At 35.5% G+C, this 15,127-nt stretch overlaps 1 protein-coding gene across 1 annotated transcript in view; it reads right to left on the reverse strand.

Annotated features, from left to right (window-relative positions):
* Positions 1–3,811: 3,811 nt before the first annotated feature.
* LOC150084397 (cell adhesion molecule Dscam1-like) overlaps positions 3,812–15,127 on the reverse strand; it is a 304,173-nt gene continuing 292,857 nt past the window's right edge. The window contains exons 25-26 of the mRNA XM_090375203.1: positions 8,066–8,190; positions 3,812–4,162 (exon numbers count right to left, since the gene is read on the reverse strand). Coding sequence (XP_090231329.1) covers positions 4,080–4,162; positions 8,066–8,190 — 208 coding nt within the window. The 3' untranslated portion in view covers positions 3,812–4,079. The remainder of the gene's footprint in view (positions 4,163–8,065; positions 8,191–15,127) is intronic.

The raw sequence follows: 15,127 nt of genomic DNA on the forward strand, positions 1-15,127 counted from the left end.
TGGTGGCATTTGGTTTTGAATCGCAGATACCATCTGAATGGATGAACTTCTCCAATGACTTTTCTCTTTTTACCCAGCTAGAAACAAAACGATGCAATTCCATTAAAAAAAATCCTGCACTTGTTGGGCATATCTTCATGAACGAGGGATACTCAAAAGGTTCTGAGAACCAGGTATAGAACAGGTTATTTTGAAAAAAATTGTACGTTAATGTCTTATACAGTTTCTAAACTTCATTTGTTTTTTTTAGGGAGAAGATTAACAAAGGCTTAGTAGGCCATCTTTGGGGGGAAAAAACACAAGAATTAAAGTGTCTGAATTTGAAAAATATTTTCCATGAAACCATTTTATCAACAATACATGAGAATTGGAATTCCAGAGAACTAAAATCAATTCTTGCTAATACAGATAAATTTTAACCCGTTTAGTTTTTGCTTATATTTCTATGATCCAGAATCGAAATTACCAAGTACAAAGGGATCTTCAACCTTCAAATTTTTTTGGATACAAAACGATTCTCATTAATTGATTTTATGTCAAAAGGGGAAATTTGGACATCGAGTTTTGATGCATGAATTATTTTAATACAATTAAAATCACCTATGGTTATTCTGAACCCTCGAGGCTTATTTACAAAATTAAGGATGACGTTTTTAGGTTACCATTCTTATAAAAAAGGAATAGCTTTTCCAAATCTACCATCGACAATAAATTGGTTGGTCTTCTGTATCTAAGAATCATACAATATAGTTTATATAAATCCAAGACTTCACTAAAAAAATTACCAGGAAGTACCGAACCCTCAACATCCCTCTCACTTCACATTTCGAAAGCGTGGTGTGGAATTCTGCAGTGTTCTTAAAACTTCAGAATACACTACGTATAATTTGGCACATATCCAGCTCTTCTTTATGGCTTTGAGTAGAATAAAAGAACTGTTAGATTCCTTTTTATTATTTTAAACCTGTGAAAAATACCAAAGTATTTTTACAAGATTCTATTTCTCTAAGTAGTTAACTGTATATATAACTATCGGCAAGTTTCCAAATACCGAGCTGCCTCCAATTTTGATACGTACTTGATATTCTAAACGCAGTTTTATAAGGAAAGTTCCATGTGTTTTTTTGTATACTTAAATCGACCAAATTGAGAGGAATTTGTATTTGCAAAATCTCAGAGAAATTTCCAAATTTTTTATTGCTGGAAGGCAAACTGAAATTCGTCTCATCAGAAATTTCACCTGACTCCTTAATGTGAATTAGACCTTCCCCTAGGATACGATGCCAAGCGAATTCCACCTCCAAGAAAAATATAAACTCTCTTACCAGGCATTAGAAAATGTCCTCATTACCCTAAGAACTGGATCAACTTAAATTTGATCCACAAGCAAAGTTTTATATTATCAAGAATATTTTAGCCTTTTATCCAATACATCAGTTTGTCTTTACTTTAATAAGAATACGTTTCTATAGATTTAATAGTTATATCTGCGAACACAACCGATTTGTAAATATGTATTTTTCCTTGATGGAGCTCATCTTTATTTATGTACAATTTTTACTTCTCCGCCTAATATAGAACAAAAGGAAAACTTGTATTTTGTTGTCTAGAACCATAAGGAGTTTAAGTGGAAACTGTGGCCCCAGGACTTGCTGATTAAATATCAATTTATTTTTCCCTGTGGACTCATTCATTTCAAATTAATGTACACTTTTACAGAACCACCGCGGACTCCCATCCCCATTTACGTAACTGCCTTGATTTAAAAGCATTTTGAGTTGGAAAAAAAATCCTTTCCACTACGAAAAGTTGCCCTAATTAAGAATAACACTGCCATCTTGGGATAATGGATTTCCCTTATGTTATTACGCAGAAAGTCTTCAAAATTGAGTCGAACGAAAAATCTAAATGAACATTTATCAACCAACAGACCCACTAGATGGCGTCAGTTCTATTTTGTTTCTGATAACTTTTGGTAATTCAGTGTATACGACTTCTAAACTAATTAAGTATCTCTATTAGTCTTCTACTAAAGCCAATTTTGCCTTTAATATATACGTTTGTTATTTTAATTTGATTTTCAGGAAGCTTATACTGGAGTTACCCAGCATGCCATGTTCTCTTGACACGTGTCTAACTATGATAGCAACCATGGAAGATACAATGCTGGTTAAATATTGTTGGCCGGCACCCTAAATAGCGTGGAAGGGCACGATATGGACGTATGTCACTGGTGGCGCGTGGAACGTTGGAAAATTTACTGCGCATTGCTCGCGTGGGAGGCACGTACGAACATTTAACAAAGAGGACATATTTCATCTTTAATGCTGTGCATTTTAACTAAGTATTCCTTCAATAGTTCAGTGATTATTATTTTTCCTCCAGAGCGTAAGAGATTAAATGTTTTATTCATACCAACAAATAAACACTACATCTGAGATGACTGGAAACATTTCTTTACCAACGTAAATCAGAAGTGGCTTGAGTTGCTTAATTAAAAAGGAAAATAAATATAAAATGTTCAAAGTTAAGAAATATATAAATCAAAAAGGCCCTCTCTTAAGATATAAGTTCAGAAGAAGAGGCGGTTAAGGTAATTTCCATTAAAACTAGAAATTCTAAACAAATAGACTATTTATACTAACAACGAAGCTTCAAGAATACAGAGACTTTTTTTTTCCTCTCTCTCTTTTCTTCCATCACTGCTTTACCATTCAGGGTTGCTCAGGTTTAATGGCAAATTTGCTTACGGTCTGCATATGTAATGGCTGCTTAAGGCAAAAGACGCTATTACGGAGTGTACTTGTAGAAAACGACTTCCCTCTCTGTCCGTTCCTCTTATCTTTTCATCGATTGAATGAAGAAACTTGTGGTGTATGGAACGGCATGAATATGCAAGATTTCCAATAGGTTAAAAAAAATCGTTCTATAACTAAATGCAGATACTTTTTGAAAAGACGCAGAGGTGGAAAATAGTTTGAAGTTCGTTCTCCCACTTTCTAATGATGGAAACGGGTTCAAAGTAATTCTGTTTCATTGGAGAAACATTGGGACAGTAGAACTGCTGTAAATTTCTTTTAAATATCATTAAAGAATGCTTGAGTGATAGGGCAATTCAGGAAAAAGGATCTGGAGGATAAAACAGAGTAAAAGCCACTCTAACGTCACCCTTGACATATGGAAGGCATTTAATAATATCAGATTCCACACATTTGGAATCGACTATAAGCCGAAGATTACTTCGAGGGATACATCCATTAAATAATGATGCTTTTTTGGAATAGACGTGTTTCCCACTACTTTTTGAACAGCCCTCTATTCAGTTCAAACGATAAACTTATCTATTCAATGCAGATCACCATATTTCTAAGATATGTTAATTAAATAGAAATGGGTCCCTATCCGGATCAAGCACTGAAGAATAAACTGAAAACTTCGATGAAATAAATCACGTACAGATATTCAAGACCAGCCTTAAGAAGAACTCTGCACATGTATGGTATTTTTCAAGCTTTGATGGAAGGAAGAAAATCCAGTCGAATACCAACGAAAGTTGACATTTGTTGAAGTATTATCATCACCAAGGATATGTTAGTTGGCCCTTTGTGGGGGTAGGAAAGAGGCATCCTCGTGCATCGAATTCGTATTACATAGAATATGTAATTTTAAGCACAACTAAATGAATCATATCGCTATAAATCTCGATGTATTTATTCATAACGTAACTTTACAATCGGCTTGTGTTGTAAAACATGATTTTAGACTTTATACAGTTTTTTTTTCTTTCCAGAAAAAGAAAACATCCACACAGTAATCGGCGAAGACGACACCATAGATCTTTGTAAGATGAAAATGGTATAAAACACACACTTGTACACCCTCAACAAGTAACACAGCAACTCTGTTAATTTCTTTATACAATGTCCCACATGTGCTGTGCAAGGACCGGTACAAATTTTGGACTAATAAAGGCACAGGAGCACGCGTTTAGGTATGGCGAAATCACACATCCTTCCTTCAGTTCTTCTTCGGTTATCACCTCTCCCAAGCTGTCGTATACTCTATTCGAAGATGATTGATCATTCGTTATCGGGACATATACCATAGTCGTTGACAGCACCGAAGCGTAGCTTGACGAATGGAAATTGGGAGGTATTTCTGCCTGGAAAAGAGGGGAGATTGCTAAGATTTTTTTTTCACAATTCCTAAGAGGAAATTATCTTTTTGAATATAAACAAAAAAAGAGAAAACATAAGATGCATTTTATGGTCAGGTTCTGTCTCATTACTTACAAAGATTAGCTGGGATATTTAAAGATAATGAACACCACGGAACCAAAATTGATTATTTGATTGTGTGTTACACTTTTTCAAACCTCAAAAACATTTTGGTTGTCGAATAATATCAACAGATTCCAACGAATTTCAATCAAAAAGAGTTGCGCTTATCTTTTATAGAATAGACATTTAACAAAACTCCTATTTTGTGTTTTTCTTTCCCATCTGTTTATTACATGTCTTTTTGATTGAAATAGTTTTTTTTTTACCATGGAGTGGAATTTACCTTTTATACGCTTAGCTTGGAAATACTCATTGTATATACCTTCTGAGTTAAACTGTCATTGGAGACGGATGCTGCTGTGTTAGGACTTGTCTAATCTTTTCAGTGAGGTGAGGTAGCGTATAGGCTCACAAAGTGAAAGATTAATGCTGCTTTGAAGAACTCTTTCTTTGTGTTCAATTTCAAACCTTGCAAAAACAAGGTCTTTGAACAGTTAATCATGTGTCTTTATGGTTCAATGCGGAATCCTAACTTGCTACAAATTTAGCATTCTAGATTGGTGAAATTGTAAAAATCAGACTTTACACTTAATAAATCATTGAACTATTAATGTCTGACTTACCAGAAGAACAGTAAACTTGAGTTATTGCTTTTACTGTAAGAAATGTGCGATTCAAATAATCGATCCAAGTCCTTTAAACTGACTAACAAAAACTATCATCTATCCCCAAGTTGTTTTATTAGAAGAAAGTGGTAAAATATCGCTGTCATGGTTTGCATCTTTGGTAAATCCACAATCTAGAAAAGCTCAAACAAATCTGTCAACCCACTTAGGACTTCGCAAAGTTACTAACAAAAAAAACCACCGATCAATAGCCTGTTAATGGATGCTCCTATCCAGGTAATTAATAGGCGAGTTAACATAATATTTGACAAATTTTAAAGTGCAAAAGGTTTTGTGCTAAGTGACAGAACCTTTTCTGAAACTTTTTCCGGACTCATTATCACAAGCCATGGCCGAGATCAATTAGCCCCGATATCGCTCTTCCATTACTCGAAAGGGTTCGTATGCTTTTAAGGTAGAGAGATTGTGTTTCCATTTCCTCATGACAGAGGCATAATTCTTCGCAGTCGATATTGTTCCTTTACAAGTGAGGTATTTAATACTAGAAGCAATCTCCTGGCGTCTGAAATGTTCCAGAAACGCAATCTTAGCTCAAGGAATTACTTTCCCGGGTCAAAGAAATAAATATAGCTTTGGAGATAGACAGCGGTATCACTTTATAGGTTAAAAGGGAATTAGATAACTGCCAAAGTTAAGAGCACAGATACTATTCTGGTGGAACGACTTAGAGAATTAATATTATATTGATAAAGCTATGTATTCTGAGTTACATGCCTGCTATATCAGAACAGAATTTTGTGCTGAAGAGATTTATGTAGCTTAGAGAGACATATCAGACTGATAATGAGTGCACTTTATGAGAATGTTTTACAGTAAGTGGAGATGAGTCTGGATGTGATCGTTATCACAGGGTTTTTCTTGCTGCTTTATTTGCACGTTTCTTTCCTGATATTCCAGCGTGCCCAGGTATCCAGCAGAATATGATGGTCTGTTTATTGTTTTCGATTGAAGTTAAAGCCATCTTAATGGCATAGCGGTCTGCAATGAGACAGAGTATGTGGATATTGGTAGAATCACAGCTGTGTCACTTTTGGAGATTCTGCGATTTACCAAAGAGTGGGCTGCATGTAGTTTCTAAAAGGTTTGATCGCTCATGGAATGTTTCCTCCAACGTCGGAAGTAGTCATCATATGGAGCTATACAATTTCTTTATCTTGACGAGAACTGGTCAAATGGTTATTCCACTGCTGACTTAGCTCTTGTAGACGGATTCCTGTGGCTTATATCTAAAAAGGTTTGCCCATTGAGGATCACAGAGGTATGGCAAGGAAGGCTATGTATTTTAACCGCATAATTGAAGAGAAGCATCTTTCTCCGAAGGTGAAGTGGAAGGTCACTGGCTTCTATATATAGACTTTGGACTGGGGAAATCCTGGGAGTACTGGGTTGAGACACGCTAACAGAGTTATCAAGTGGCGCACCATGATCTGATCAAATCTCGGTATAGGTGGAGTAAAGTATAGCAATCAGTTCTCACGTCATATGAGATTACTTTAAGTTCGGATATTGTTGGTAATTGGTATCGATTGAGTACCCAGTGATGATTCTGGATGTAGTTGAGACTTTTTACAAAAGTGAATGGCAAGATCATCGGTATAAAGACAGATGTCTACTTTACCTGGAATTTTCTGCGCTGAGTACCGATCCTTGTGGTACAACTCTTTGGATAAGAGATTGCGAAACAGCATTACGATAACTCACTTGAAAAGTTCTATTTTTAAGGTAATTCTCTATGATCACTGGAAGTCGACCTCGTAGTCCTATAGCACAAACGTCTTGAAGAAATCCATAGCGCCAGGTTGTGTCAAATGCTTTTTCAATATCCAGGCATACCATGACAAGACGTTCTTTTCGGATAAAGGCGTTCCGTATGCAACACTCAGATTTCACCATAAGGTCTAACGTGCACTTTTATACCTTTTTAAACAAAATTATGTTTAAAAAGTTTTATGGAGTTTCGGTAACCATACCAAATGATGCTCTAGTCGAGTTTCGTACAATCATACATAGTTCGAGGTTTTCGGGTGGTTAATATACCACAATTTTAGAAATAACATCAACGACTGCGAAGTTTCAAAGATAACTTCCACTAATTTGATTTTAATTAATAAGTTCAATGGTTTTTATCATCAAGTTAATTAATAATTTCTGGTATAAATTATCGTTTTTGGAAACTCCACTGCCTCCGAATAGGAGGTAACTACTCTGATAACGTTCATCGACATCTAAGGAGGCAGGGGGGGGGGGAGATTTTTAAATTGAGTTACTTCTAAAATTAATTGAAACCAATTTAATGCAAAGATCTCCGAAGTGAATAAATTTAGGCATCATCAGAAAAATATTAAAACTTCAAAGTTTGATTAAGAACAGTCAAATAACACGGATGTGTTAGAAATATATTTGAATTTAAAATAAAGCTAGTAAAATTCGAATGCCAACGAGTCCAATGCCCTTCTTTAATACAGAAAAAAATAATTTATTGTTAATCACTTTGGTAACATGAAAAATGTTGGACTTCTTGGCCTTAAGAGAACCAATGTGAGCTTCGCACGCTTCATTTTGTAAAGAGAAAAAGAAATCCAGTCTGAAATTTTCTTTGATAGATAAAAAGAAGTTATTATTAATAAAACTTGAAGGTTTCTTTTTTTTCTATCTCTCAGAACACAATTATCTGAGCAAATGTCTGCAGCGAGGTCCTCTTATTATTAAATGTATCCTTGGAAACCTTTTGCCTAGTAATATATTTTTTTTTGTGTTCAGATTTAATTTTTAAAATTAAAAATCGGTGAAGATAATTTGTAGATGCCATGAACTGTGTCAAGGAGAGCTCTTCTTTTCTTATCGGATATATTTTATTTGATGTGTTCGTAGGTGTGATTTTTTTTACCATCAGGAATTTCTAATTAACAGATTTAATTATGTTCCCAGAAAAAATTGCAGATAGAACCGATAACACTTTGTTTTTTTTAAACCTAAGATGTTATTAAACACCTGTGAATTGTTTCTTATAAACTCTTCTGGATATACAGGTGGTTTCTGTATAATGAATGTCATATTAATAATTCAAGATAATAAACAATCTCGTTTCCAATCACGCACCTTTCCTTAAGTAAATATGATAGTCTCTATCACATTCTGCTTCTGATAGTTCAAGGCTGTCTGTCGTATTACCTCCTAAATAGGCACGATCCATCTCTTCTGTGTTGCTCTCGTCATCAGACCCTCTGCAAATAAAGACCACATTTAATTTCAATATAATAGTTTATTGGAAAGAAAATCCCTTCCAATATTGCGTCTTTAGGAGATAAAAAATCAACCAACCATCTTTGAAAGCTTTAAAAAAGCTACATTTTAATATTTTCCAAAAATAGAATAAAGAGTCAATATCATTTCAAATATTTTTAGCATAGTTCCGATCAGTTTGGTTGTATTTCCCGAAGTACGTGAATAGAAAAAGATCATCTTGGAAACCAAAAAACATCACGAGCAGCTGTACATGTCAGTAGACGACTTTGATAAATTGATTTTTAATCAAAAATATCAAAACAAAGCGAGGATCTTTTTCATCCATTTAATACCAACAACTGCTGACAAGAATTCGTGGTTTTTATTGCTTTTTCCAGCTTGGTATTGTTTTTATTTTTCTATCACACAGCAGAAAGAAATAAAATAATAAAAAAAAAAGATACCATTAATAATATCAAAGTTATCCTCTGGCGTGTGCGCGTGCTAAATTTCTCGTATTCACGATTCATCGCGAAGAAAAGATGTTTGTTTTTAGAGAAATGCTATTCTTTCACCCCATCTAAAGATTTGCGATTTCTGTTACTTTCCCTTAACTGTAATATGGTGGAAACCCTTACATCAAACTAACGTCAACACTTGCAGTTGGAAGCATTCCATACTTGAATTTCTATCCAAGCACGTTTTCTTATTTCGGGTCACTTTATGGACACGTGCGTCGTGGAAGCATTTATTGATTCTACGGCAAGGCTAGTTGCTTCTACGTGATGCTAGCCGTCAACAAGTGATAATCACATCCTAGAAGTCGTGCACGCTGCGCAAGTGAATTCTCCTACTGTTCACATCATTGGATTATACACGATTTCAAATCTGAACATCAGTAGTAGCGTTAGATACTTTTCAATCATATTGAAGTTCATGCCAGATTGTATTATTCATTAAAAACAGAGGTATCTAATCCCTCACGTATTTCTATAGTTTGATTAAAACCAAGAAACGATCTAGTCCAACTGGATTGTTTCTTGGACAGCGACTTTCTAAAAGATCTCATATTGGAGAGTAATATGCGATTGTTAATTATATATCTTCAACTAGTATTGAAATTTCTAAGTGGACGCTTCTGGTCACTGGGTTCCTAAAGATCCACATTGCCTACCTGCTCACCAATGAGACTCCAAACGTGAAACTCCAGTCCAGGCAATGGAAAACATTAAACAAAACACCAATGTGCAGTACCAAAGAAACTCGTAGGGTAGATGCCTCCACAGTATGCAATCCAACTTAGTTTGCTCAACTCTACGTAAGATAAACGGTTTTGGCCACCCCTTACAATGAATTAGTAATTTATCAGTGGATTCCAAGTGCTTAACCAGTACAGCTAGTATGATTTCACTCTCCAACTTGAAATGTCTTAAACCCAGACAGCTTTTGTTAGCTGAGTTACCGATCAATATTTATTTCAATTTAATTTAAAAGCTAAATAGTATTACCTAAATCTTTAGGGTTTGATGATTTACAGAATAAAGATATTTCTGAGATAGCCTCTTATCTTAAGTATTTTTTCACTCAATTACAGAGAAAATATTCAGATACGAACCAGTTTCTTTATCTTGTTTATTACATAAGATTATTTCTAGTTCATCTTTTGAAAACAAAACACAATTAAAGAAATCCCATAAAGCAAACTGTGTTGGCAAAGGCAGTTCACTTTTCAGATACTTCAAAGGATTTCGCTTTTGTTTCTTGTTGAATAAGGTTGATATAAAATCAATCTCGTATACTATAGAAAACATTCCTGCACGGTGGGATGACTGCTGCGACTTATTTCAAACCAAGAGCTTTTCAGAAGTTTTTCCTTGTTATTACTCTAAGCAAAAGTGAAGTTTTTAGCAATTCAAATCGATTTCAATAAATGAGATGTTCCATTTATGGACGGAACTTATTCATTTATGCAAACGATTTTTATCTGGACGAAAGTAACTGGAATCGGCTACGTAAAATCAATACAATAGCAAATCTCTCGGTAACTTATGCAAGACCCAACCATTACCGGTGTCTCTTCCGCACGAGCGACCTCTACCGGCGCAACATGGAATCAAAGTTCATCGAACGCTAACAGTTATATCCTAGCCTCAATGAATATGCATACCGTCAAATTGAGAAGGGATCCAAAAAATCGGTAGAGGGCGCTAGCAACACAGTTGACGTCATCACGCATTTTTAGTTCTTAAATATTCCGCTGTATAGTGCAGTGAAAATTTTGTACTTTATAGCTTATTTTGTCTAATTATTTAAAGTTTAAAATCTGTCCACTTTAATTTAATGAATACTGCTTTGTTTAGAATGCAAGAATTAGAAAAAAAAAACCCTCAAAATATATAGATTCCTTATAATGCAATAATTAATCAATAATATATTTGATTGAACTGTAAAATACTTTGCTATAAACTGATACTCAGTCTACAAGTTGTTAGTTTTAAAATGATCGAAGCAAAATTAACATTTGGATCAGTATTTCGCTTGGTCTTTGGAGAATGAATTAGGAATACTTCGTTCTCAGACTACCATTGTTCACTCGAATGCATTCAAATTCCACCATCTCTTCTATACCTTTGTCATCAAGTATTTTTCGCGAAAAAATTGGAAATCCCAACATATAAGAAGCGTTGGTCGACTTAAGGAAGAAAACAGACCACAGTACTTGGCTATGATCGTAAGTTTATTCATCAAACCCCAAAGGCGAGGAGCAATTGAACGAGCTACAAAAGAAATGTCCAGAATAAAAACAATCATCATTTCCAAGAATAAAAGAGGGAGGGTGGATGAAAGGAGCCAAGAAAATCTAACTTCTTTTGTATCGTTCCTACTCCGATACCTATCTGGATTCTGATAGTTGGTGAGCACTCTGTATTACAAAACAAAACCAGTTTCACAGCACCAGACGATGCATTCTTTATTGAAATTTCTTTCACGGTTCCTAGATGGAACGTAGTACCATTACATTTTTCTGATTATCAAGAAATGCATGCAGCGAGATTGAAATATATTGGAAGTACTTCAGAAACAAATGTCGTTATGAAAACTATTTCTCTCTAAGTGGTATTAGTGGCGAATGTTTCCCATATAAAATACAACTGATCGTGTCAGCCCATAGAGAAATCCTCCTCACTCTCAAATATTAGAAATCTATGCAACGCTGACTTCATCTCTGATAGCAATTACTTGTCTAGTGAATTGTGATGACTCCACTGTACTCCATCTATCGACATATTTGAGAAGGGATTCAAACTCCATTAGTTTCCAGTATGCTCTGTAAAGTCAACGAAGCGGTTTAACGTCGAAGATTACCTGTTACACAGTCTTAATGGACGATGTTCAACGTTGCCACTAGACGGAGCTGTAAACAAAATGCATTACAGGAACTCTCAACAGGGTGGAAACCTTAGCCCAAAGGTATAATACAAATGCATCCATCGGTCGTTTTCCTCGAAGAAATCTCAGTCTGATGAATTATGAATGATAAGACAAAATAAATCGCGTCTTATGGCTGTTTGAAAGTATAAGATCGCTTTTCACAAATCTAAGACACTACAATTGAATGAAAATGCAATTTCTGCCGATGTCGTGTTTTTGATTCAAATACTTCCGAGCCAAAACGATCAAACAGAGGTTGTTTAAAGGTCAACCTCTATACAAGTCGTGGAGGGTGAAGTTATAAATGTTGTTTTAGAAAAACATCGTAAGAGTAGGGCACACGAAGTTTAAAAACGAGTGTGCAGATGACGCTTCTTACTCCCCGTTAAATTAAATTGTTAAGAAAAATTTCTTACACATTTTGATGGCATCGCGTGAAAGAAACCCTGAAATATTGAGTGCAGTTTAAGGAAATTAGTAAGAACTGCTCACGGTCCAAAGCCTCTGACAGTGCTTATCGACAAACGGGTGGCCGTATTGGGAGTAGATGAGTCATTTGATCTCCACACTCGGTTGCCTTCCTTATTCTTGAAGGCGTTGGGTATCTTGTAGCATCTAGAAGAAAAATCTTAAAACATCCTCTTCTTCTCCCCATCTCTAATACCCCTACCCCAGCCGTTTGCTCTCGTGCCACGACCAAGAAGATATTGCTAAGCTAACAGCGAAAGGAAGCCGCCCTCGCAAGAGACGCCAGAGCCATTAACTTTTCCACCCGGTTAGCCACAATACCATAATCTGTAGAGGTAACCGCCTTTCTCGAAAAGGCGAAAACTAAAAAAGAAAGGCAGAAGAAAGAATTTGAAAGATACTTCTTTCTGATGAGCTTACCACCCGACACAGTTAATATCGGCCAACTTTCTTTACAAGCCGTGATAGGATTAAAGGAAGTTATCAATCACGAGCGCCATCTGATGATAAAAATTAAAAACGTCCCCCCCCCACCTCCCATCACCGTCCGTACGAAATAAATGGAAGTGGAAGGCGGTAGAGTCTTCTCAATGGACGCATGCGTACTAATATATTCCCCAAATCCGAGAAGAGGTTCCATTTCAGGACAAAAATTCTACGCGTTTTCGTTGAATGACAAAAGAATTATTTATACTCGTGAATCACAGCTGTTTAAAAAGTACTCCTGCGTAGATTTCTTTTTTTTTTATTAAAGTCGCAGGAGACTTCGTTAGCAGCAAGACACGTGCAAGTCCTTCTTGAAGCGACTTCTACAAATTCGCATTTCTTTTAAACAGATCTCCAATTTTATTTTCTGTCTTTTTTTTCCCCTCCTCTCCCCCCAACCTTTCTTCCTCTGTGGGCGCACTAATCAATTCGACAACACCCTCCGGAGGCACGTGCCGCACATATGTCGAACGCCCACGTTTTTTTTTTATTGCTATTTTTTTTCCCTCCATGTTGTTTCTTGTTGCTACTTCAACAAAAGGCAGCGAGCACAAGCCTCCGACACGCCGACCTCTTTGGATGCGACGCACACACACCCCACTACTGACGGATTCAGTGTTGCCTAACCTTTTCGCGTGGCAGAACAAGAAATATTGGCAGAACTATTGTAGACATCTTCTCTTATCACGAAATGGTATACGCTTTTTTTTTTTTTTTTTTTTAATATCGAATGTCGCTTCCAAAACTTTTCCAAAGAGAGTCTTTACATCAATGCACGCGTCAGACATTAAAAAAATAAATCAAAACGTACATTATTTCTACCCCAACGCTCACTCGCAATTTTTTTATATATAAAATCCATTAATTTTTCTCTTTTAATGACAAACAATCTATTTTGTATTGCGCAAACTCAGAACAATTATTAACAATAATTGAAATAACTTCCATCTTTATTTTCTAATCAAACAGACTAAACGAGTTAAATTTTTAATGATATGAGGCGCGTGGTTGCAAACTGAGTAAAAGTCTCGTACACTATTAATCAACGAAAAATCCATCACGAATTTTAAAAAAAATGGAGGACAACGTCCATTTATGCACGTTTATAATAGTAACCATTATAAACTAATTAAAAGCTCTTTTAGAGAAGCCAGATTTCCCTAAATCAATCGAGTCATACATATTCAAACGAATTGCTTTACCATATTCACTATTGATCAAGCAATAACCTCCAGATGGCATTTTCTAATTAGCAAGACGCTACAGAAAAAAAAATAAGAAACTGGGTTCAACTACTTCGGTATAAACACTCACTAATCGATCCGGAAAACTCCGAACAACGTAACTAGCCTCGTGTGAAACGCACTGTGAATATTGGACCCTGCAGCGTCAAGGTATGCAATTTCTGTGTCTTGCCCACCCCCCTACATCCCCTTTGGGATCGACAGCCTAGCAGCTATGTACAAAGATAGGTGGAAAGTTTTAAAATATTAATAAGCTACATATAGATTTTTTTTTTTAAGGCTTTCAAGGATACCCCAATTCTGGGAGCAATTTGCTCCTGGGGATGTTCGCGAGAGGAGTATAAAGAAAAAAAGGTGCATCGAGAGTACTTCTCGAGGCTCAACTGACTACTTCACTTCGATAATAAAATCTAACTACTTCTTTATAATGGAAACTGTTAAATAAATAAAAAAAGTCTGCAAATATACGAAAAGAAAGTGATGGCATAAAATTTAACGTTATATTTTTTGAATATAAAAATGGAAATTTCTTAATTTATCTTAAAAGAGGCTGTGGAGGTCAAGTTCTGTTCAGTTGCATCTGAAAAATATTATAAGTGTCCATAGGTTGTTTCTAGTGGCCTGTGGCGAATGGGCGCCTTCGTTGTGGTCTATAGTACCTCATTCTTCTTGTCATAAACAACCTTGATTGATTCCGAATGTCTTATAACACAGATGACATCTTACATAGATTAAATCTTAATCTTATCTGTCATTAAAGTGCTGATTGATTCTCAGCTTGCTCGTGTTCTTCCCACTCTAAAAGACCGGTGTACTGTGAGTAAAGGGAAGCAATTAAAATTCTCCTTCGTATCGTATTGTTCTCTGCATAATACTTAAAGAAAACCGGGTGGAGTTCTTAATAGAAATGAGAAAATTCCACGATATTTTTTCTCTTTCTTTCGGAAACTGCACTCTTTCATTAGAGAGCAATTTAATTAGTGAAAACAAAGCTGTGCAAAGAAAAATATTACTCGTGTCTGTCTTGTTATCTGCCATCTTAAAGTTTAACAATCAAGAAACTCTAAAGACTAAGAAATAAAGTATTACTACATTACGGTTAAACCCTTTTAACGATGAAATTGTTATTATTTCTAGCATAAACTTTTATAATACTAATATCACTCATCCCACAGCTCCTTTCTTTTCAACAAGACGAATCAAATATTTTTAATTTATTTTTTTGCATCGCCAATGTAGGCGCAGTGAGAAAGAAGTTTTCAAATTCAAAACTAGGTCATTAATGGAGCCCTCTGGAAATCACACT

The sequence above is a fragment of the Mastigoproctus giganteus genome, chromosome 6 (assembly GCF_048544385.1).
Source record: "Mastigoproctus giganteus isolate SK-2022 chromosome 6, ASM4854438v1, whole genome shotgun sequence".
NCBI lineage: Eukaryota > Metazoa > Arthropoda > Arachnida > Uropygi > Thelyphonidae > Mastigoproctus > Mastigoproctus giganteus.